General features: G+C 39.2%; 1 protein-coding gene across 9 annotated transcripts in view; it reads left to right on the top strand.

Moving 5' to 3' along the window:
• KIAA0319 (KIAA0319 ortholog) overlaps nucleotides 1-23510 on the top strand; it is a 45620-nt gene that overhangs the window by 11455 nt on the left and 10655 nt on the right. For 4 of the 9 annotated variants that reach the window (XM_072328884.1, XM_072328879.1, XM_072328880.1 and 1 more), the window contains 16 exons: nucleotides 345-1081; nucleotides 3450-3633; nucleotides 4986-5090; nucleotides 5774-5871; nucleotides 6237-6324; nucleotides 6813-6905; nucleotides 8172-8304; nucleotides 10130-10358; nucleotides 12225-12348; nucleotides 14330-14462; nucleotides 15659-15807; nucleotides 16715-16866; nucleotides 17530-17668; nucleotides 19034-19193; nucleotides 20666-20808; nucleotides 22023-22145. In XM_072328884.1, coding sequence (XP_072184985.1) covers nucleotides 425-1081; nucleotides 3450-3633; nucleotides 4986-5090; nucleotides 5774-5871; nucleotides 6237-6324; nucleotides 6813-6905; nucleotides 8172-8304; nucleotides 10130-10358; nucleotides 12225-12348; nucleotides 14330-14462; nucleotides 15659-15807; nucleotides 16715-16866; nucleotides 17530-17668; nucleotides 19034-19193; nucleotides 20666-20808; nucleotides 22023-22145 — 2710 coding nt within the window. In that variant the 5' untranslated portion in view covers nucleotides 345-424. Of the gene's footprint in view, nucleotides 1-344; nucleotides 1082-3449; nucleotides 3634-4985; nucleotides 5091-5773; nucleotides 5872-6236; nucleotides 6325-6812; nucleotides 6906-8171; nucleotides 8305-10129; nucleotides 10359-12224; nucleotides 12349-14329; nucleotides 14463-15658; nucleotides 15808-16714; nucleotides 16867-17529; nucleotides 17685-19033; nucleotides 19194-20665; nucleotides 20809-22022; nucleotides 22146-23510 lie in introns of those variants that run through there. The other 5 variants (XR_011902818.1, XR_011902819.1, XM_072328883.1 and 2 more) reach the window with 5 other exon arrangements.

Raw genomic sequence — 23510 nt, 5'->3', positions numbered from 1 at the left:
GGGTATAGTGGAAGTACCACGTGATTTTTTTTATCTCTTTCCTGCTCCGTTCTTGCTTTTAAGTATCCACAGCTAACTCTGATCTCTTAGTGATGGCATTTGTATCAAATTAATAAAAGAGACTTTGTAAAATATGTTAAGATCCTACACTGAAAATCCCACTAAGTACAAGTACTGCTGCAAGTGGGAATACTGTAAGAAAAGTAGTGGTTAAAAGCGATGAATTTATTTAAGTTGGGTACCATCTGCCTTTATCTTGTCTCCTGTTTTAAGCCTCTTTGTGTTGTAGAAAACAGTATTATGTTTTTGTAGTGTTGTGCTTCATGCTGGTGTTGTTGTTCCAGGTTCCTACTGTGAGCAGTGCAGAGAAGGAGCCACGTATTCAAGTGCAGTAATATCTCCAAACTTAGAAACCACTAAAATTATGCGAGTTCCTCATGCTACGTCAGTGTCTGAATGCATCACGGCGTGTTGTGACCTCTCTGGTTGTGACTTGTCCTGGATGTTTGAGCGGCGCTGTTACATTGTGAACTGCCAGCACAAAGAGAACTGTGAACCTAAAACAATTGAAACGGTGAAGTCCTATCTGATATTTGTGCTGAGGCCTTCTCAGAGGCCAGCCTCACTGCTGGGATTTGGGCAGGTAATCCCAAACCTGGTGCACTCTGTGGGACGTCAGAATGAGCCATCTGAGGAAGTGCCTTTGCTTGGCAAAGAACTCAGCCTTGAGGAGATACCTGAATACATAGATGATTATAAAGATTTGGAGCAGGACCCCTTTCAGGTGAGCCTCAAACATGAACAGAAGGAGAGCACAGATTATGCTGACTGGGGCCTGATGGTAGCAGGTGAAAATGACTTCAATACTTCAGTCAGTGACAATGAAGATAACCAGGAAGAGGAAGCTGGAAAGGTCGAAAGCCTTCTAACTAAAAACAGATCTGAACTGAGCTCTGTCAGTGAACACTCCACAGAGAGGTTGTCTGCTCTCCCAGAGATTACACCATTCCCTGGGAAGATGTCTGAAAACAGAGCAGCAGTTGAGCTGCTTACTCAGCCTGCCAATGCTTTGCAAGAAAAGGTATGTATGCCCCTTGACTAGCAGGCAGGTGAGGCCACTTGACAGTTGCTTTGTTCAACATATAAAACAAGGTTGTTGTTTTGTAACATAACCCTGAAGCTCGAGTGAGTTACAGTCCATTACAGCATAGAGAAGGCTGAAGAGGAGAGGATTGACTTAATAGGCAGATGAATCATTGAAGGACACTTCTCTTTCAGATGATAAGGAGCAAGACTGTTTTAAAGACTTCGTAGGGTTTCTTTGGAAGTATTCAGACAACAAGGCTTGAGCATGGTATAAGAGGACTGGTTTGGTGTTCTGCCCTTCTGTCACTTCATGTTTCAATTACAAGTCATAAGCTTAGCAATGATAGTGGTCCTGCCAGCATCCAAGACCAGTAAACATAAGTTCCTCCATCTATCTATAGGATAGTTCTATAGGATTCATGTTAGTAAATGCCTAAAGTGGTGTTTTAGATGCAATAATGCTGAATAAATAGCTTTTATAATACTTTTAGAACATGAGAGAGGGGCAAGGTATTTAAGAAGGGACAGTGTTGGTTGTTTGGTTTTGTTTTGTTTTTTACCACAGTAGGATAAACTGGATAAATTTCTGCTCTCAGAATCCTTTTCTATTGTCTGGTAATAAGAAAAATGTAAATCTGTTAAGTACATAAAACATAGTGTAGCTATCTAAGAATGATGCACCTGTTCCCTGTTTATGTCAGCAGCTTTGATCAGTTCTAAGTGGTCTTTGGCTCCATCAGAACAGAATGGGATAAATGGGAAAGTTGAAACAGGCTGTAAAGTCAGCATCTGCTATGTTTGTCGTGCCTCAGAGGAAATCAAGCAGCGCTGACTGGATTTGCTTTAATTCCAACAAGTTTTGTAACCAACAGCTGCCTTTCTTTTGCTGTAAAAATGTCTTTTTTTTTTTTTTTTTCTTTCCTGTTACTGTAGTGAAGAAAAAGATAAGAAGGCAACTGAGATTCTTGGAGGGAAGGATTGAAATGGCAGAAGTGTGCGGGAAAACTGCAAGTTTATTAAGATTTGAGATACAGTCTAGCTGAGACACCATTGCAGCCTAGAAGTGGGAATAGATGATCTCCAGAGGTCCTTTCTTACCTTAGCCATTCTGTGATATGAGTGTGCATTTTACCAACCTACTTAATCCTATGCTTTGGCAGTAGATTAGGTCCAAGTGATAACAGTATTTCATAGAATTGTAGGGGCTGGGCAGAACCTCTAGAGATCATCAAGTCCAACCCCCCTTACAAAGCAGGCTCTCTACAGCAGGCTGCACAGATAGGCATCCGGGCAGGTCTTGAATATTTCCAGAGAGGGAGAATCCACTAGCCCTCTGGTCAGCCTGTTCCAGTGCTCCATCACCCATAACTGTGAAAAAGTTCCTTTGCATATTGGTGCAGAACTTCTTGTGCTCCAGTTTATGGCCACTTCCACTTGTCCTGTCCCCACAGACCACTGAAATGAGGTTGGCCATGTCCCTTTGTCTCCCACACTTAAGAAATTTATAAACATTAATCAGATCCCCTCTGAGCCTTCTCAAGGCTGAACAGACACAGTTCACTCAGTTTTTCTTTACAGAGATGTTCCAGGCTGTTTATCATCTTTGTGGCCCTCTGCTGGGCTTTCTTTAGGAAATCCCTGTCTTTTTTTGTACCAGGGAGCCCAGAACTGTATACAGTACTCCAAGTGAGACTTGAACAGGGCAGAACTGAGAGGGAGGATCACCTCCCTTGACCTCCTGGCCACGCTTCTTTTAATGCACCACAGGTATTTGTTGCCTTTGTGTGCCACACACAATAGCCCTAATAGGGAAGATGTTTTCCTCTAGATGTAAGGTCAGAAGTAAGTCTTGGTAGGAGAGAGTAAGGAAAATATACTGTCCCATTCAGACCATGTCTTTGGAAGGTGATGGGGCCTGAGAGAAGGAAGGGGTGATGGGAAAAGCTAACACTGCTTGGTTACTCCTGTGTAACTTACTGTATCTTTCACTGCAGTTTTGGATCACTTACAAGGGTGGTGAGTGAGAAGAATATTACTGCTTGTTGACTGAAGTAGAGAGAATTAGGGCACTTCATTAGAAGTGAGAAAAGGGTAAAACAAACAAACAAAAAAAACCAACATGAATAACCAGTCCTTTTCTGCATCTGAAACTTGGGAAGAAGGTTAGTATTTCCTACAAAGCCTGATGGGGGGGGGGGTGGGACAAACACTCTTTGATAGATAGTGTTTATGAATAAAACCTCCTGGCTACATGAATTGGTATGTGACCCCCACATGCTCTTTCAAGAACAACATACATGTAAATCTGTAGAGGTGAAGAACGACTTATTTAAGACATTGTTTACCTGTAATTCATTTTTCAGGTTCCTCCTTATTCCCCTCCATCAGACAAACTGGAAATCTCCCCAGATGTGTCAGACAAAGCCCAGACTCCTACTGCGGCACCAGACAATGTGACTGAACATGGAATCATGCTGCTTCCCAGTAATACTGTGCCATCTGAACCCTTGCAGCAATTTACACCTCCTGCTACTGCTGCCAAAGCAGGTAATGTTTCAGCATAGCTGGAGATCTGAGGGCCTGCTGAACAGGAGGCAGGGAGGGGTTTAATACTGTCAGGCTTGAATCCTTTTCTTAGTTATGAACTGTTCAAATGCAGCCTCAACCCACCTTAAGCATGAAGTTCTGCAGTAACACTGGAAACTCCATCCCCTTTGGCTGGTGTCTTCTGGAGAAAAATTCTGATCAAGCATAACATTAATGGGAAATTATAACTCAAGCAAATACAGCTATGCAAAAAGCAAAGATTAAGAGCATTTCCTTAATGAGTGAATTTTTATACTGGTGAGAAATACCTAAGACTTTCTGGGGTTTCACAACAGTTTCTTCTAGCCATACTGTTGTTTTTGTGTGGCTTCAGAATACTGTTCCTTCTCAGAAACTCTTCAGTAGGGCTCCCACCATGTATAGTTGTCAGATATCACGCAGGACCGCAGGTGGGACTTGAGGAAACTCAGCCCCTAGCAGGGGAGAACATGGCCGCTTCATTCTGAAAAAAATGTTTTTTTTTATGACTTCAGAGCTGTAAGAAGGCTTATAAGACTTCCAGCTACTGAGCAAAAAGTTCTTATTTTGAAAAAGATGCCTTTAACTGCTCTGCTGTTGTTAACTGTGTTAAATTCTGTGTGGATATTAGTTTATCTCCTTTCTTTTGGCAAGTTTCTCCCCTTCCTTTGTATCCTGGCAAAGGGCTAGAAGGGCCACAAGAATCAGAGAAGCACAGATGTATGTTCTTCTGTACTTCTGAGGGATATATGGAGCTATATAAGTTATCTTCCTGATAGAATGGGTCGGATTTGGGATATTCCTGGCACCTTCTGCCAGGACCTGGCTAGCAGGATGTAGCCCTACTAGCCAGATAGCAGTAGGAGGTAATGGAAAGAGGTGAGCTGCAAGAGGGTTCTTCTCCAAGGCAATGAATAATCATTACCATTGAAGATTGACTGGGCAGCTAATCCTTCACAGGAGGAGGCTAAAGAAGATTCAAAAAAGGTGCTCAGTATAAGATACAGTCTCTCCTTCTCTTTTGGTCATCACCCTCATGTAGCCATTTATTCTCATCTCATAGTGAAGGTTCAAAGTTTTTAGAAGTGCAAACTTCCGCCCTGCTGATGGCTAAGTCAAAGAAGAAGAAAAATTGGCAGGAATAGTTCAATGAAAAGTGAAGTATTCATAGTCATGATTATAATAATTATAAGTATTTACTGGTTATGCATTGGGGAAACTTTTTTTTTTAATTATCTTTGCCTAATTGTCAAGTTTTGCTTAATCTGATACAAATAATGATGATGCTAGATCTGTACTCGTCCCGTCTTTTAAAACATAATATTCTATCTTAGATGCAGTAAAAGAACTTATTGTATCTGCTGGAGATAATGTAGAAGTGATGCTACCCAAAGATGAGGTTGAACTGAATGCTTTTGTTGTCCCACCACCACCAACAGGTGAGTTAAATGGCCCTGCCATACAGGACGTGTTCACACTACCAACTTGTAAATGCAGCTGAGTCCTGAGTTATGTGATCATTGGCATTTAAGGAGATGATGTCTTTCTTGTCTCCTCCTTCTACTTTTCTACTTTTTTGTTTTGTTTTGTTTTGGTGAATCCAACTGTTGAGCGCATTTCCTTCTTTGAATTTCACACATTTTGAAATGGCTTGTATTTTCAGAATCTAAATTCATTAGCCAAGTGAATCAACAAAAAGCCTGTGATTTCTACCTAGGGATTATATTGCCCTTGTTATAGCAACTTGCTGTTAAGCAGAGAGGGGAAAAAAAGTTGATTCTGAACACATTGACTTTAAAACCACCAGACTGAGCTACAGTAGCAAAGAATACATATTTCATATGTAGCCATGTAAAATGCATTCACTTCATGTGAAGCTGGATTTTAAAGTTGCTTAAAGAGACTGTTATTGTTGCTTTTTTTAGGAAATTACAGCATACTCTGGAAGCGTAACTTTTATTTGTAACACTTCATTTTTCTGTCTGAAACAGCAGCACTCATGATTTTCATGATTTCCTATTACAACATTTTTATCTGACTGGTAGTGAACTTGATTATTTTTTTTCCTGGATTTATTTGGATGGGAAAACTGATTATTCTTTTGTTGTGTTATTGTGCTAAGAAACATCCTACAACTATGAATGGAGATTAATTAGTCACCCTGCTGACTATGGTGGTGAAATGGAGCGCAGGTACACCCAGACACTGAAGCTCTCTCATGTAAGTGAACTGAAAGCTCAAGTTTATTTAGTTTGTTCAGTTCTTTTACAGGAATTTAATCTATGATGAAGGATGCCTTTAGTTGAGGAATTCAAATTGCTGTAAGTTTTTTCTCACTTGCATGTATTGCCAGCTTCTTTGTAGACCTTCAGGAATGCCTTCTTCAGGGTGCTCTCACAATTTTCTAAGATAGAGTAAGAATTCCTAAGTGTTGGCTTTGTGTTCTTCACCTCTAAACAGTAACCAGCATTTCTTATGTATGAGTTTTTTATGGGTTCTCTGTTTACAACATGACTGGTAGATTGTATGCATATTACATCTGTATATTTCACCATGTAACTGGATTTGTTCTGTGTGTGGCTCAGTTGTCGGTGGGACTTTACGCCTTCAAAGTGACAGTTTCTGGTGAAAATGCCTTTGGCGAAGGTTTCGTAAATGTCACTGTCAAACCAGGTAAATCAGTTGACTAAAATAATTAATTTCTTTAACACTAGTGGTAATGCAACATGCTCATGTAACAGTCTGTCTTCCAAGGGCATTTAGAAGTTCAGTTATGCAGAGATGTATTTCATGTCTTTCTGTCTTTAAAGCATTTTAAGTAAGTGCAGCTAAGGATCTTGCCTAGCATATACAAGGCCTGAGGTGGTATCATGACACCTTCTATGGTCCCTTTTTCTGCTACAAGGATCAGGCACTAGATGCTTAACTGGTTGTAGCTGCAAGATACAGTGCACTGGTCTTCCCTGAGTTATCCTAAATGGAAGGTGCTGCAGCAGAAGACTGCTGCTCTTTAGTAACCTTTTCTATCCTTTGGACAGCAGATGCTGCAGAGCTGTCATTTTTAGATTTAGATTACTGGGGGCTATTGATTTGTAGAGTTACCAGATTATCGTGGTTGCCCAGGTCCTCACAGTTTTTTTTCATTCCTGTCTTCCTCGCAGCAATCAGAATTAACCAGCCTCCTGTTGCTGTTGCTTCTCCCAAAGTACAAGAAGTTTCTTTACCTACAACTTCTACCTTCATTGATGGCAGTCGTATGTAATTGCTTACACCCTATAATTTTAATACAGCTATATTGCTGATTATCAATACCAAATAGAATTCTTTCTTTTCATTCCATGCACATAAGTTCCCTGAATCATTCTTCATGTTGGGAATTTGAGGGTAGTTATAAGTGGTTTTTAAAAAGGATGAGTTAATTAGGTGTATAAGATTAAATGATATTTGTTCTAGAGTGAACTGCACTTGGAAGACTTTTAGTTTCTGACGTTTTTAGTTACAGAAGACATGATTGCTTGACTTTACATATTTGTGGAAATACAGTCAGCACATCAACACAATAGTAGTAAAATGCAGCCTTCTACTTGTGAACTGAGGTAGTGTGTGGCCTTAGAGGTTCTTTATGTCCTGCCTGGAGTCCCCGTTTCAGGCCTCTGTGCCAGTCTGGGTTCATGATAGAGAGATGACATGCCATTTTGATTACTGCTCCTCTGAGTTTGTTTTAAAGTTAAGCAAAGGTTTGTTCTTGTATTTACTAAGTACAAACAGACTTTAGAATGTACAAGATGTCATGGAATGCCCCATCTGGTGCACTGTGTCCAGGTCTGGGGCCCCCAACACAGGAAAGTAGTAAAGCTTATGAACTGAGTTCACAGGTGAGCCACAAAGTTGATCAGAGGGCTGCAGCACTTCTATGAAGACTAAGGGAGCTATGAAGCTATGAAACTATGAAGGCTAAGGGAGCTTTGTTTGTTTGGACTGGAGAAGAGAAAGCTCTGGGGAGGCCTCATTGTGGTCTTCCAGTATTTAAAGGGAGATTATAAACAGAAAGGAATTAAACTTTATACACAGATAGATAGCGACAGGACAAGGAACTAAAGGAAGAGAGATGTAGATTAGGTGTCAGGAAGAAGTCTTTTTACTGAAAGAGTGGTGAAACAGGCTGCCCAGAGAGGTTGTGGATGCCCCATCCTTGGAGATGCTCAAGGCCAGGCTGGGTGGCGTCAAACTGATCTAGTGCTTGATCTAGCAGTTGTCAACCCTGCCTGTGGCAGGGGTTTAGAACTAGGTGATCATTGAGCCATTTTGTAGTTCTGTGATTCACGCACTGAGAGGCTGGCTGAGATTGACTTTACCTTTGTTTGTTTATCGTAAAGCATTCAAAACATAACTCATCATCTGGTCCAATAGCTATGGTACACAAACTGTAGAAAAACAGATATCAGTTCATGAGAGACTTAAATATTCATACAGGCTGAAGTTACACAAGGTACTGACACATTTTGCTTTAATTCATGTAGAAAGTACAGATGATATGAAGATCGTGAGTTACCACTGGGAGGAAATAAAAGGTCCTTTGCGGGAGCAGAAAGCATCTGCTGACACACCTGTCTTGCATTTGTCTAACCTTGTTCTTGGAAATTACACTTTCAGGTACACCTGCATGGATGATTTCTTTTTGAGTTTCAGGGATTTCTGTGATGTCACCTAGATGTTCGTTGTTGTTTTTTTGTTGTTGTTTCTTTTTTTTTTTATTTTATGCATACTTCCTTAAAGAACTTCATTTTTCTTTCGTATGCTGTTTGTCTTCATTTCGCATGATGGAGGAACACGGGGACCAGTTTCATTAAGAAGTGCTTGCAGTGATTTTGTGACACTGCTATAATGATGCACTGGAGCATGAACCTGTGGAAATCAACGCATCAGAACTTAAATAACCTCCCACTTCCTGCAATAATATCTGCAAGAGAATATATATGTATATTTCAGCTTAGAAGATGGCAAATGTCCAGAGATGAGACTAAAGTCAGGATGTGAAAATCATCCCCTGAATAGTGATGACAGACAGAACAGTACTGTCAGTCTGATCCTTGCATAGTTCCATGGTGTACTGTCTTTAGGAGTGTAATACTTTTCTTCCTAAAGGCCTTTGCCTTGCTGCTGTTTTCTTCCAGTTAATCCTTGCTGGCAGTGGATTTTGGCCAGAATAATAATAATAATAAAAACAATGTTTCTAGTCTTCCGTGTTTTAATTAAAATCAGAGGTCATTTTCTGCACGTTTTAACGCCTTGTTCTGGACTTGTGCACTTTTCATTGAATCACACTTGGCTGCGAGTGGGTTACAGCCTGCAGGTCGGTGTGTCACATGTCAGTGTAGCATCAGCAGAATGTTGAAGCCTGTTGATGACCAGTGTATGGCATACGCTAAACATGGCCCTTTGCATAAGCATTACCAAAAATTCCTTCAGCTTCAGTTCTTTGTTCTTTAATTGTTCCATGTTGTACAATGGCAGAATATTATTATTTTCTTTTCCTCTGTTAGAAAGGATAGAGCTCACTTACATACATTGCTTTTAAGCATGCTCTGAACACAAGGGAATTGAGAAATCAGTTTTTCCGCGTGTCCTTGGAAGAGGCTGAGGTACTTGAACAATAAAGCAGCCTGCTCAAGCTCACAAGAAATTAGCTGGAAGGTACTCCTAACTGCAGAGATATGCAGTTGCTAATGGAAAGATCAGTAAGCATTATTGTTCTCTCTTGGGGAAGACATCAGCAGTGACTCCCTTCCATGTTTTTGACTGTATGCAGTAGTCACAGAAGGGGTGAATTGGAGATGTACAAGTTCCTACACCATCTGCCATCTCTTTCAGGTGTCATATTTTTAGATAATTTGTCATTGTGTTTATTAAGGGCAGTAATTACTGTTTAAACCCTATGTTACATTTTGTTTTGTGACATGAGATTTACTTATTGACTCAGAGCTGATTATATTAGTATTTATTAGTAGCAATTTGTTTAAGAAATTAGAAATTATGAGTTGTTACTGTGCTATGATAAGGCAGAGCTTCTGAGTATCCACAGTAGTTTTGGGTGCAGGGATTGTTCTGCTGTAGCAGATGAATGAAGTCACTGTTTTTCACTGAGGCCGTTTTTAAAGAATTTGTAACAAAATCTCTGCAAATGGATGGGGTTGCCATTGACTGCATGGAGGAGGTTTCATCTGGGATTCAGAATAGATGTGCATTTTTAAAGAAAAACAGGTTGCAAGCTGTGATTGGAAGTAGTCTTCTGAATTTCTTTTCACCTTAGTTGAAGGCTATGTCTTTCTGCAGCACAGGTTCGTAGAAGTTAAATTAGTGGCTCTGTTTAGGTAGTGATTTTGTTCTCTTTGAGTGACAGCAAAATGGGAATCTTTGGCTTCTGACTTGTCAGCAGTCTGATCTAACAAATTCCCAGTCTTGCTTTTTTCTATTGTAGACTCACTGTGATTGATTCAGATGGAGCAGCCAACTCCACAATTGCATCTCTGAGTGTCAACAAACCAGTGGATTACCCACCTATTGCAAATGCGGGACCTAACCAGGCAGTTACTTTGCCCCAAAATTTCATCACATTGAATGGAAACCAGAGCAGTGATGACCATGAAATTGTCAGCTATGAGTGGTCTCTCAGTCCCAGAAGCAAAGACAAGGTTGTAGCAATGCAGGTATGTCTATTTCACCTTGTGTAGTATTAGAAAGTTCTTTTGTCTTTGCTTTTAATATGAAGAGAAACATATGAAAGTAATTTTTCAGAAGCATTTAAATATCCGGAGGGCAGTTGTTCCTTTCTGTTGTGTTGAGCTTTTTGGACTCTATTACTACTCGTATTTTTTGTTTGTTTGTTTTCATTCCTTATGGCCATTTCTGTTCCGTGCTATTGTTTGTTTTCTGGTGGTTTGGAAAAAATCTCAGTTCATTCTGAATAATCTTGGACCCTGGAGCTTGCTCCACTGGTTTGTGTCTTCCAAGAGGCTAGACATGGTGCAAACTTGTTTTGAGAGAAGATTAGGCTTGCCCAAGTTTTTGTTCATCTTCCTCGAAACAGTAGGACTCAAACAAGAACTTTATATTCTGAGTGAAAACTTACAAGACTTTGGTCAATTTCTTGCTGACACACTGATGTGGGTTTGTGGATTTCTTTTTTTGTTCTTCAGCCGTAATAAAACATGGGTTTCCTATGAATGCTAATTGAGTTTACTCTTGCTTTTTATGACTACATATTTATCTTATCTTTTGCTTTTTAAATCTGAGAACTCAAATCAATGCGAATACAATTTCAGTTCGCCTGCACTCACTAAGGTGCAGGTTTATGTAGCTGTTTAGATTATTAGAGTAATTAATATAATAATTCCAGCTGAAATTCAGAAGCTATTTTTATGAGAGATGTGAGCTCTCTGCGTTCAAAAGGCAAATACTTTAGGCCTTCCAGACTGGAAAGAGACCACTTTGTATAGATCATTTTAGAAAATAAGTTACGTTGTTGACAGCATATATTATAGAGGTAATTATGGAACTGTGAAAGGTCTAAATAACTTCTTTCTGTTAATTTAAGGAAAAAAACCAAAGCAAAACAGCCCCCCCCCTCAGAAAACAAAACAAAACAAAAAAAAAACACCAATTTTTCAAAAGCATTCTTGAATCCAGAGGTTGAGGCTTTTGAGAGCTGTTACAGTTCAAAGCAACTTTACTGGAAGAAGAGAATGACTGCTTGAGAGATCTATGTGTATGTAGCGATGGCAATGGGAGAGCATTTTACAATTCATTTTCAGTATGTATTAAGCTCTGTCATGTCCCTAAGTCTGAAGTTGCTTGTTTTAGGTGTATTACATGGTATCCATAGACTGAGTAGAAAGTAGCAGGTAGCTCTGATGGTCAGATAATCACTTATCATATCCTTTACCTCACGTTAGAATTCCCTGGATAACTGTGATAATTGTAATTTTGATTGATGAAGATGGAAAGGATGATTCCTCATGAGATATATAAATGGTCATTTTGTTAGCTAAAGGGTGAATCATTGGGCCTAATCTTTTTGAGCTTTTATATATGCATTAAGTAATGCTCCTGGAAGTATATGCTCAGAACAGAGTTGTCTTGTTTAATTTCTTTATTTTCCGTAAGCCAACCTGCCTGTATGTTTTGTTGTTGTTTTTTAAAGGACTTATTTTTGCATTTAACTATTTTTATAAATAAATACTGCATAAACAATGTCACTGCTAACATCCTGTGTGTCTAACAATTATTGTTGTTCTATATTGTTGTTCACAAATAATGCAGCAATTATACTAAAAATTAAGAAAATAAGATTCGATGTTGATAAATGTATTTCTGGATTGATAGACAGCTGCATTACTGAATATATATCTGTGCATAAAATTTTAAGTATCCTCTTTGTCTGCAAGGTGATTTTGCTCAAAGCATGTACTTATTTTGAATTAAAATATATTTTACTTTTCTTCCACATCTGCTCTCTTAATATATTTTTGTACTCCGTGAATACTTTTTCTCTTCTTTTTCTCACTGCCATGTAGGGAGTGCGGACTCCATACCTCCAGCTATCTGCAATGCAGGAAGGAGATTATACCTTTCAGCTCACAGTCACAGATTCAGCAAGGCAGCAGTCCACTGCTGAGGTCACTCTGATAGTACAGCCTGGTAAGCTGACTGACTGCAGGCACATCTGGGTCCTTCAGGATGGAGTGCCTTAGCACTGTCATCAGATGTCTCATCTCCCTATATTGCACCATTCAGGTGTCAGTCTGAACATCTGGTGTGCCTGCATCAAGGACTCTTTCACCTCTGTTTTCTATCAAAAGAAACAGTAAAAACAAGTGCAGAATTCCAGGAAATCTAGTCAGTGATCCTGAAGGCTCCCACTGGCCTGATTATATAAGGCACTATGCACAGGCATGTTTCAGTGTACTTTTAAAAACTAAAATGTAGCTTTCAGGTTAATACCCTGCTAAGCTGTTCACCATGTCAATCAGTGATTTGCTCAATTCCTTACTGTTTTGCAGTTTTTCAAGAATCCTGGTGTGATCTGAATTTTTACTAGAACTCTTTTGCTAGAAGAAAAAATGTCAAGCAGAGAGTTTCAAAAGCTGCTTCTTTCACAGGGTTGATTAGATTTGGGAGCTAAATGATGAGTAGATGCAAATGCAGCAGGCCTACAAAGTATTTGGTTTTTTCCAATTTTTGATAGTGTGTTTGCATATTGCGGGTTCTTACATCTGCAGTGGACATTTCTGCTCATTTGAACATCTATTATTACACTGTAGAGCAATGTTATGGCTCCCTCATTTTGCTCATTCTACAGCTGCTTCTGGAACCATAGAATGCATTGGGTTGGAAGGGACTTTAAAGATTCTGTAGTTCCACCCCTCATGCCATTGTCCAGGATGCTTCCCACTGGACCAAAGCTCCATTGAAACTGGCCTTGAGCACCTCCAGGAATGGGACATCCGCAGCTTCTCTGGGCAACCTCTTCCTGTGCTTCACCACTCTCTGAATAAAGAATTTCCTCTTAAATGTCGATGATACTTTTCAGGGAAATTTTGCAGTGGGCATTTACCAAAGAAACCAGGAATGTGAACTGCAAGTACGGCAGGTGGTGGTCCATTTTATATTGGCGACAGTGTTGAAATGGGAAGGAACTATTGTTAAATTCAGGTTAAAATGGAAATAAATATACAGGAGAATAATACTGTTGGTGGTTTACCATGACACAACAAAATCTGGAAACAGAATAATATTTTTTTGACCAAATCCTCAAAGGCTCAAAACTGAGACTAGCTTAGTGGCACTACACTGACCTTGAGCAGTGGGAAAACTGGGCCAGTATCTTCTTTACCATATCTGTGTGGGTTGTTTTGGAAGAGTCACAGTGGTGGAGCCAGATAAATACAACAGCACTCCTATCATAAAACACTTTTATGCAGTGTACTTGGGCAGACTGCAGTGTTCATAGAGTGTTACTGTGCCTTCAGATGTGACTGAGAAAGGAGCTGGTTTGTGCATGTTATATTCAGTCCCTAGGAAGGTGGTGGAACAGCTAATCCTAGAAACCATTTCCAGGCACAAGAAGGACAAGAAAATCATCAGGGCAGTCAGTTCAGGTTCACCTAGAAGAAGTAATGGCTAATTAAGCAGATAAGCTTCTATTATCAAATCACCAACCTGGTAGATGATGGAAGAGCAGAAGATCATCTTATTGGCATATGTACCCAAAGGGATGTTGCAGACAAGATGGAGTCATACTCTTCCGCAGCATCCAGTGTCAAGACAGTAGGCATAAACTGGAACATAAGAGGTTCCCTCTGAACACCTGGAACACCGGTGTGCTGTGTGGTGATGGAGCACTGGTGCAGGTTGTCTAAACAGGCTGTGGAGTCTCTTCTTGGAGATCTTCAAAAGCATCCTGCTCTGGGTTTCTCCACTTGAGCAGAAGTTGGACCAGATGAACCCAGAGATCCCTTCCAACTTCAACCACTGTGTGGTTCTCTGATTCTCTGGTTCACACTTTTGAGTCACATGGCAGACTCTTAATTTTATATTCTTTGTAAAATCTTCTTGCTGATTGACAGTCTTTGCTAGTGACTAACCAGCAAATGTGATACACTGAATCTTATTTTTACAGAAAATAACAGTCCTCCAGTAGCAGTGGCTGGCCCTGACAAGGAATTGACATTCCCAGTAGAAAGTACTACACTGGATGGAAGCAGAAGCCAGGATGACCAAGGCATTGTCCTTTATCATTGGGAAAATATCAGGTAATTGGGTATCTAAGAGGATCTATTACTAATGTGCAGTTTTAGAGGGGAAAAAAAAAAGTGAAATTACTTTAGTTCTGGAGCCTCTTAGTACTGTTGGGTGAAGCAGTGTTTGAAAACTACTTTGAGAGTTTTCTTTCTTAGGTGGTAATAGGACAAGCAATAAGAATTTAAAATTCATCTTGCCCTGCTTATGTTTTATTCAGTGTCATTTTGAAACCTACAGTCACATAGTTGTTTTATGAGGGAATTACAGGAACTCTCTTATCTTCCATTAAGGAAGGCAACAGGTTTAGGTACTCACCTGTAATGTGTAATCTTTCCTGTCAGTGCTTTCATAGTCTCTTCTGTTTGCTGGATAACAAAGGAAAAACACAGTCTGTTTAGCCAGAGCTTTCATTAGAAATGACTGAAGCACTCTTGAATAGTGATTACAAATGCTGTAGAGATGCTTTTAACTGTATGCTCAAATGCAAAGCTTAATTGATCCTTAATAAAAGAACAAAGGTATTAGTTTGTGCAGCTGGCCTATCCACAGTACAGAAATAAATTTGTTGGCACTCAGTATATGTCCTATGTGGCTTTTAGGCCAGCAGCATTTGCATATGCTCCCATAAAATAGTACAGCAAGGAGTTTGAACTGGGGTGCATTGCCTGTTCTTCTGGTGATGGTATATGTGTACCTTGAGTGTTTTGAATGTCTTGAAAAAGATGCAATTATGAATTCTCTAATCTAAACTTGTTGTCATAATTTCTTTATTATCAATGCTTGTAGGAGTGGTAGAACCCCAGTATCCTTAAAAGCTGTATGGGAAATTGGTAATTACAGCCTGAACCTCTGGTTAATCAACTGAGGCAAATGTTGGGTCAGCTGTGGGAGCACATGTGAGAGTAATTTAGCTGTGCTCCCGGAAGGGGTGGAGCTTGACTCCACCTCCTCTAGACCTCATTTTAGGGCTGACCACCACTAAGGCAGCATCTCTCCTGGTAGAGGTTGCCTCAGCATTTCCCAGCGAAGGCATCCATTTTGGTAAGTTTTCCTTATAAATAACCTTTTGAATATCTGTTATCATCTTTGTATCATTCCACCTTACAACAGCAAGGGATGTTTAGTGATGCTGCTTTGAGAGAATTTTGTCTGGCTTTGAAGAATTATTTTTATGAGTTGTTTTTTGTTTTGTTTTTTTTTGTTTCAGTGGGCCAAGCTACGTGCAGATGGAAAATGGTGACAAAGCAATAGCAACTGTGTCTGGTCTTCAGGTTGGCACCTATCGCTTCAGATTAACAGTAAAAGACCAGCAGGGGTTAAGCAATGCATGTATGCTGTCTATTACTGTGAAGGAAGGTAAGACTCGTTGCTGCTGCTTAGGATGTAGTAGGCAAGTTGCCAGTTAGTTTAGTCATTGACATCGTAAAGAAACTCAGATCAGGAACAGATAAAGTATTTATTGTCATCTTTCAAGGGATTCAAGAAGAGTAACTGCCATTTTGTAATAAAGAAGTATTGCAAGTAACAGCTAAAATCATTTCCTGCTTTTTCTTCTTTCTCTGCCCCCCGCCACACCCTGTCTTTCCCCCCCTCTCTCTCCAGCTAATAATCAGACCAGTGAGGCATTTCATTCACCATCACAGCTTTACAGAACTCTGTCTTATCAGTTGTGTTCTACACAGAAGTCAGTGATGTCTGGCTTCTGGAAAGAAAATGTTTTCGTGCTTCTCTTGTGATTTTTGCCTTACTCACAGTTCATGTTATTTCAGTGCTAGCAGTGAGCAAAAAGTGTTCAGGATCTGTAGTTACTGTTGGATATACTTTGCTTAAATACAGATAGACAAAAGGAAGATTTCACACAAGCTTCTATTATGAATGAATAGCATTATTTTCTCAAGAAAATAAGAGCCCAGCGTAGTACTCTCATGCTGGCCTGTGTAAGGCAGGTAGAAAACTTTTACTTGACTAAGGTGATCAGATACAGAAGTTATTGTGGGACTATTAGAGTACCCCACAGTGCTTTAAAATATACTTTTGGATTATATTTCTTGTCAGTATTCTACTCAGGGTGCAGATCTGCTTTTGTCAGGTTATTGTAATTCCAGAGCCAAATTCTGTACACCTGTCCCTTTGATATGAGATTCTCTTGTTAGTGCCTGTAATCATCAGGGTAGAGAACTGAAGTGTGGGTATATTGGCAATGGATGTTGCATCTTGCATGATTTGAAAGAAAATTCTTCTCCTCCACTACTTTTATGGCTAGAAAACAACAGTCCACCCCGGGCACATGCTGGTGGGAAGCATGTTCTCGTGCTTCCCAATAACTCTGTTACCTTGGATGGCTCAAGATCTGCTGATGACCAAGGGATTGTATCATATTTGTGGATTCGGGATGGTCAAAGCCCAGCAGCTGGGGTAAGTTTTTTTTGGAGGTTTTAAGTGGATTTAAATTCAGCTCTTATGTATGTTGCTTCATTGCAGAAGGGCAAGCCAGTATGACTCAGGAGATGTAATAAGGGAATGCTGTCTGCATCTGGTCTATCGCCTCAGATCTCTCTAATGCTTTGGTTCAACTAGCTTGTGTCATTTCAGTAGTGCAAATTGGTAAGAACCGAGAGAAGAGAAGGTAAAATGATAGCAGAGCTTCTAGAAACAATACACATAAGTGTATGAGGAGGACTGGGGAGATTTAAGTTACAGCTGGCAGAAATGTTGGAAATTAGTAAACTTCAAGGAGGGGAAATAATATATAAGAAAGCAGAACTATTGAAACTGGAGTGAAACTGAAAAATAATAACGTTAATGTCTTAGGTTTTCAGGTGGATGAGGACTTGAGGATGTCAGCTGTTCTATTTGAGGTGTTTTTTATTTTGTTGTTTTAATGAAAAGAATCTGTACTGTATGTGGAGATCCTTATTAACTCCCACACTTGCATTATTCTGCTATAAATTGTGGATAGATCACATTTGTTCTAAAAGCCAAAGCAAGAACTCACACTGTCATATCAGATACCTGAGTTGATATTCATATCTGCATTTTTATCTGAGGGTATAACCATCCTGGTACCTGTTTTTGCAGGATGTGATCCATGGCTCGGACCATGAAGCAATACTGCAGCTAACTAATCTGGTGGAAGGAATCTATGTTTTTCACTTGAAAGTGACAGATGCCAAAGGAGATTCAGATATTGACTCTGCCACTGTTGAAGTGCGGCCTGGTATGACAATTAAAAGGTCATCGATACGTTGTGAATACTTCATCTTTGTTCTCTTTTTCACTTCTTCCAGTATTCACAAGATTTTGTCAGGCTTAAACACAAATAAGTCTCCCTTCCTACCATCTTATTGCACTTCTCTCAGTTGGCATAGTGTGTGTTGAACAAGATTTGTCGGAGTTATTTCCCACCAATTGCAGCATTGCTGTTCTAGATAGATAAATATATGAAAATTATACATCTTGCTGCCTTAGCTTCAGCTGAGACTGAATTGCTTTGTTCAGAGTGTCTCCTATGATGCTGTGTTTTGGTTCTAGGAGAAAAACAGCATTAATAACGCACAGCGCTGTTTATAGTTGCCTGTTAAGGCTGTTCACAGCAAAGGGTCCAAGGAGCTGGGAGGGAATAGAATTAGGACAGCCAAAGGGATATTCCATACTGTATGACATCAAGCAGAAATTTTGTAGAGGGTAGGACTACATCTTGTTGTCTTCCACTGCTCAGAGAGCGGTGGTGAACAATTGCTTGTGCATCACTTGTTATATACATTTATTTATATACATTTATATATATATAAGTATACATACATATATATATGTATATATATATACACATATGTAGTTGTGACTGTTTGGTGGTTATGTGATGGAAACAATAAGTTGGGTTTTCAGGAAATTAGCGTGAGACAGGTCTGTCAGATTTCATGTTTGTCTTGTTCCTGGGCTGTTCTTTTATTTCTTCCTCACTTCATTATTGAATGTAGTCACATGATAATTGGCTCAAAAGTATCATTGCATGTCTGTGAGGCTTGTTTTGTTCTCAAAACACTCTAGAAATGCAAATATTATTTGAATCTATGTCTCATGTTTGAAGAGAAATATTTTTGGTATTTCCGAATCTGACTGTCCTCATTTAGGCTCATTCACGAAGTCTTGGGTACTGTCCTGTGAGTCTGTTGTTGCATTACCTTTCCTCATTGGTAGCCAGTAGTAGATCACTAGTAGGGAAATTAAGTATTAGACTCACTAAGCACTTAGCCCAGACCTTCATGTGGCAGCATTAAGGGAAACAGATGTTATTCTGCACAGAGATTTGGTAATGGTGAAATACATACTGAGGTGGGTTTTTTTCCTGAACTGATAAAAAGTGGATTGTTATCTTAGGACCTACCAGATTTATTTCAGAGGTAATGTGAAAAAGTAGGCTAAGTACTTTTGTAGAAACACAAGAGGGGTGAGTTATAAGTGGTGTTGGTCTTATGCAGGAAAATACAACATTGATAAGTAATTATAATACCACATGTTGTCTTCATTCAATACTCAAATATTTTCCAGGCTTTGAGAGCATATCATGTCCTTCTTCTGTTAGATCCCAAAAAGAGTGGTCTGGTGGAGCTGATTCTGCAAGTTGAGGTGGGACAGCTGAGCGAGCAGCAGAAGGACACACTGGTGAGACAACTAGCTGTATTGCTGAATGTCTTGGATTCAGATATCAAAGTTCAGAAGATACAAGCATTCTCAGATATAAGGTACAAAGATGCCCTGCTGTGCCAGGAAGATTTACAGTTTTCATCAAGTCTTTCACAGCTCATAGTTAGTTGCAAAATAATGTAGAAAATGTTATCAAACATGCTACAGTATGTACTGTAAGAAGTGAGTTTCCTCTATTGTGGTAGGAAGTTGATGAAATGAGCTCTCTGAGAGCTTGTTTTTTATATATTTTAGTTAAAAAAAAAAATATCCTCTGTGTAGATTATCATTTTTATTCCCTTAATTACCTTTTATTCTGTTCAAAGAATGTTCATGCAGGATTTCAGTGTCTCTGTTCTATGTAGATTTGTTGTGTTCTTTTTTTTTTTTCCCAAATGCTGACTGGAATAAGATGGACAGACCTTCTCACAGTGAAGCAAGTACTGTATTTCAAAATAAGTCTCCAGCTGTATCTGATCACGCTTACCTTGTTTTCCTCTTTTCTTTCCTCTCCAAGCTCCTCATAATTTAAGTAATTTATATTAATTTCCCCAGGTAGCTGATAACAAAAAAAAATCCTTTTTCTTTTTTTCTTCCACAGAGAAATCAGCAGATTTTGCAGTGTTTTGCATAGAATATCGTATTCCAAAGTAAATATGTTTTTTGTTTGGAGTAGAGGGGTAGAAGTGGCCACAGGCAGCATGATTGTTAAAGACCTGTTGACATCTTACTCTAAATTGCTTCTTGTTAACTGCTTGGTGATTTAAAATCTGTTTAGTATCGATTCACCTCTCTGAGAACCTCTTAGCATTAAAAAAGGGAAAGATAATCCGCTATCTATGGCTATGCTACCTTTAAGTTCAGGTTGGATATTAGGAAAAATCTATTTTAGAACAAACCGTGGGGTATTGGAACAGGATGCCCAGAAAAGCAATGGAAGTCACTATGTCTGGAGGTTTTCAAGAAAAGATAGATGTGGCACTGCATGACATGACCATTCTGCGTCCAGGTTAGCAGGCATGGTTGTGATGGGTTGATGGTTGGATTATAAATGAATTCTAGTTTGCTTTTCCAGCTTTAATGATTCTACATTGAATACCTGCAGCTTCCAACTACTACTTTTCAACTAAATATGTTCCCTGAAGCACATGATGTTGGGCATGATCAATACTACTAACACTTCTTGAATTCTCTAGATTTCTTCTGACTACTTTGGGATGTGTTGTGCTAGGTTCTAGACAAGTGAAGTGAAAGCAGACATTAAGTACATCCTTCTCTTAAAGTGAGCATCAGGAAGACCTTTCTTGTTCTCATTCTTCCTCTATGAAGAAATTGAAGAATCTGGTTCAGGAATAAAATACACTTGCCATGATATTTGGATAGGGCTGGTTGATGTATAGGTAGAATTCCCTGATCTGTATTGGTATCGATATTTACTTTTCAGAAACAAGCAAAACTGAAGGCTGTCAATTGAGCACCTGACAAATGTAATCTTAAACAGTAGTCCTAACCTGTACTGTTCTCTTTACAGCACTGCGGTTGTGTTTTACGTGCAGAATGGGCATCCTTCCAAGGTGATCAAGGCATCAGATGTGTCTCGAGCTCTGCATGTGCAGCTTCTGAAAGAGAAGGCTGACTTTCTTCTTTTTAAAGTCCTGCGGGTTGACACAGCTGGTATGTTTACTATCTAGTGCTTGGGATTTTTCTTTCTGAAAGATGGTGTTGAGGATGATACTTAAAATGCATGCTCATATGTGTTAAACCAGTACAAGTTACTTGTGCTCTTTTAAAATATTTGATTTTGCCTGCTGTTATAGATAAAGCCTTATCTGAAATGGATTAGGAAGACCTGGGAAATGAGAAGAAAGACTCACTGCTCATGTAATCTTTTGTTGGAAGATGAACAAAGCTTACTATAGCTATACTAGAGAATTTTCCACATCTCTTCAAGGCTTTTAGTGTTCAGTAATAGGCAAATAATGCAGACTTTATCTTTCTGTAGCAGGCAAAATGGTCTGCTCATCACTGTGTACATGTTGTCTTCTAATATTATATTTGCATCATAAGTGGGCCCTAGGCGGTTTCGTAGTGAACTTCTGCTTGAACTTCAAAACCTTACCTGACACTAAACTGTGCTAGTAACATGACCCTTTGTGACTTCCTCCCTAATTTAAAAATCAGGAGATAACAATCCAAATGCAAATAAAGTATGCAACTGTAGCACTAAAAATAGTCATAAATTCTGTAGTAAATTGTGATTTTTATTCATGTGTTGAGAAGGACTGTTGTCTTATTGTAAATACACTTGGATCACCAGAATGTATAGATATCACTTGAAAATAGGACTTACTGTTTCGCTTCACACAGCAGATCTGCCACTTTAAGTTTAAGAGGATTAACTTTATTTTATTCTAATGTGACTTGTTGGTCTCGGAACAGATTCTACTGTAAGCATATGATATGTAAGTGTTCTGGCCTCAGATCCTGTGAGTCAGTTATGAAATACTGAAAGGCACTTTGGTGTGATGCTTGTCTTACAATACCTGTTAATACTAGCATTCCTGAGATAGCAGGTACCTTAAAAGTTCTTACAAAAATGTCCTAAATAAAGGAGGAAGTCTGAACTCTACAATTTAGCTCATTACTTGTGGTTGGATGAATCTGTTCTCGACTTGCATACAATTTCAGTATTGTATGCATAAGAAATTCTCATCTTTCTCTTCACAGCTTGCTGAAATGTAAACCTATTTAATGCACAGCATCAAAGGCAAGGGAAATAAATACCAGAACATTATGAATTAGATGCTTTACCACCAATCCAGTCTCTCACAGTAAGAGTTGCAAGCTGTCTATTTATGCAGCTAACTTATGTTTGTTATTGTTCTTAGCGTGTCTTTTAAAATGCTCTGGGCATGGACATTGTGACCCTATTACAAAGCGCTGTATTTGCTACCAGCTGTGGATGGAAAACTTAATTAATCGTTATCTAAATGATGGTGAGAGTAACTGTGGTGAGTTTGAGTGTTACAGAATGTATTCCAGTGATCATTTTTCTTTTTGTGAGATTATTATTTGCTAACAGAATAGGATGTAGATGCTGGAACGTAGAACAGTCTCTTTATTGTCCAGCCTGCCAGTATCCTTCTAAATATAGAAGTATCTTCAGATTATTAGACTTGTGTCTTGAAATAATAAAGACTTATAAGTAGTAATCCTTATTTTAAGCACTTTAAATATTTTAGAAACAGAATATTAAAGGAATCACAGAGTGTAAAGTGTAAAAATTTTAACCACTGGGGAGAGATTTTGAGTAAACCTGGGGCCACATGGCAGGTTTGTTTGATACTGTGTGTACTGCAAAGCTGTGAGGTGCATTCATCAGATTTTTGCAAATCTGAAAAAGAAAGCAACAGCTTACATTTTGAGTTATTGTTAGATGCTTCCATGCCAGAAGTGTGACCTGACCTAGGGAAAGCAAACAGTGGTGTTCTGGACTAAGCAATATAGTCATCTATTAATCTTTAACTACTTAAGCTGATTAATTGCGCTGTGGTTTTTTTTCACTTTACCTGTTGCACCTGAGAAATACAATCTAGTTTCATCATTTTAATCATGTCTGTATTCCATGGCACACCTAACAAATCAAGTAAGCCAATTTAATATTACATAGGGACTATAAAACAGTTTTAATTTAACTAAATAACTATTTTACATAGTTTAAGAAAAGCTGAACTTTTAGTACTCTGAAGACTTAGGCGTTTTGCTGAGCAATGCACTAGCCTTCAAGTATCACAAAATCTGGGCTGGAAGGGACTTCTGGGAATCATCAGGTCTAGCCTCCCTGTTGTATGATATGAAATAGAGGCATGTAGTTGCCTCTGACCTGTTTTCAGATAATCTGAGACAGGTATTATTCACAATCTGACATTAAGAAAGGAACATCTTGCCCCATTCTGAAGATAAGGGCTCACTGGGAAACTCCCCAAAGAAAGCAGTGTCCCAACAAGAGAGATATTTTCCTCTTTGCTACCAGCCCTTAAATGAGGCTAGAGAAGCGTAGGCTCAGGGTCCACCCCTTCCAGTCTCACAGGTGAGTTGTCTGTACCTGTGCTCCCAGGACTTCACTAGGTGCTCAGTCATTGATTGGTTCAGGCTGTGATCTAACAGTTCCCATACACTACTAAGGCAGGTTACCTAGAGTAGGTTGCACAGGAAAGTGTTTGGGTGGGTTCTGGATACCTCCAGAGAAGGGGATTCTCTTTTGATGGCTGTTCTAGTGTTCTGTCACCTTCACAATAAAGAACTTCTTCCTTATATTTGTATGGAACTTCCTGTTTTGCAGTTTTTACCTGTTGCTTCTTGTTTTGTCACTGCCC

The sequence above is a fragment of the Excalfactoria chinensis genome, chromosome 2 (genome assembly GCF_039878825.1).
Source record: "Excalfactoria chinensis isolate bCotChi1 chromosome 2, bCotChi1.hap2, whole genome shotgun sequence".
NCBI lineage: Eukaryota > Metazoa > Chordata > Aves > Galliformes > Phasianidae > Excalfactoria > Excalfactoria chinensis.
Note: the sequence above shows the minus strand (reverse complement) of the source record. Positions and strands in the feature narration are given on the sequence as shown.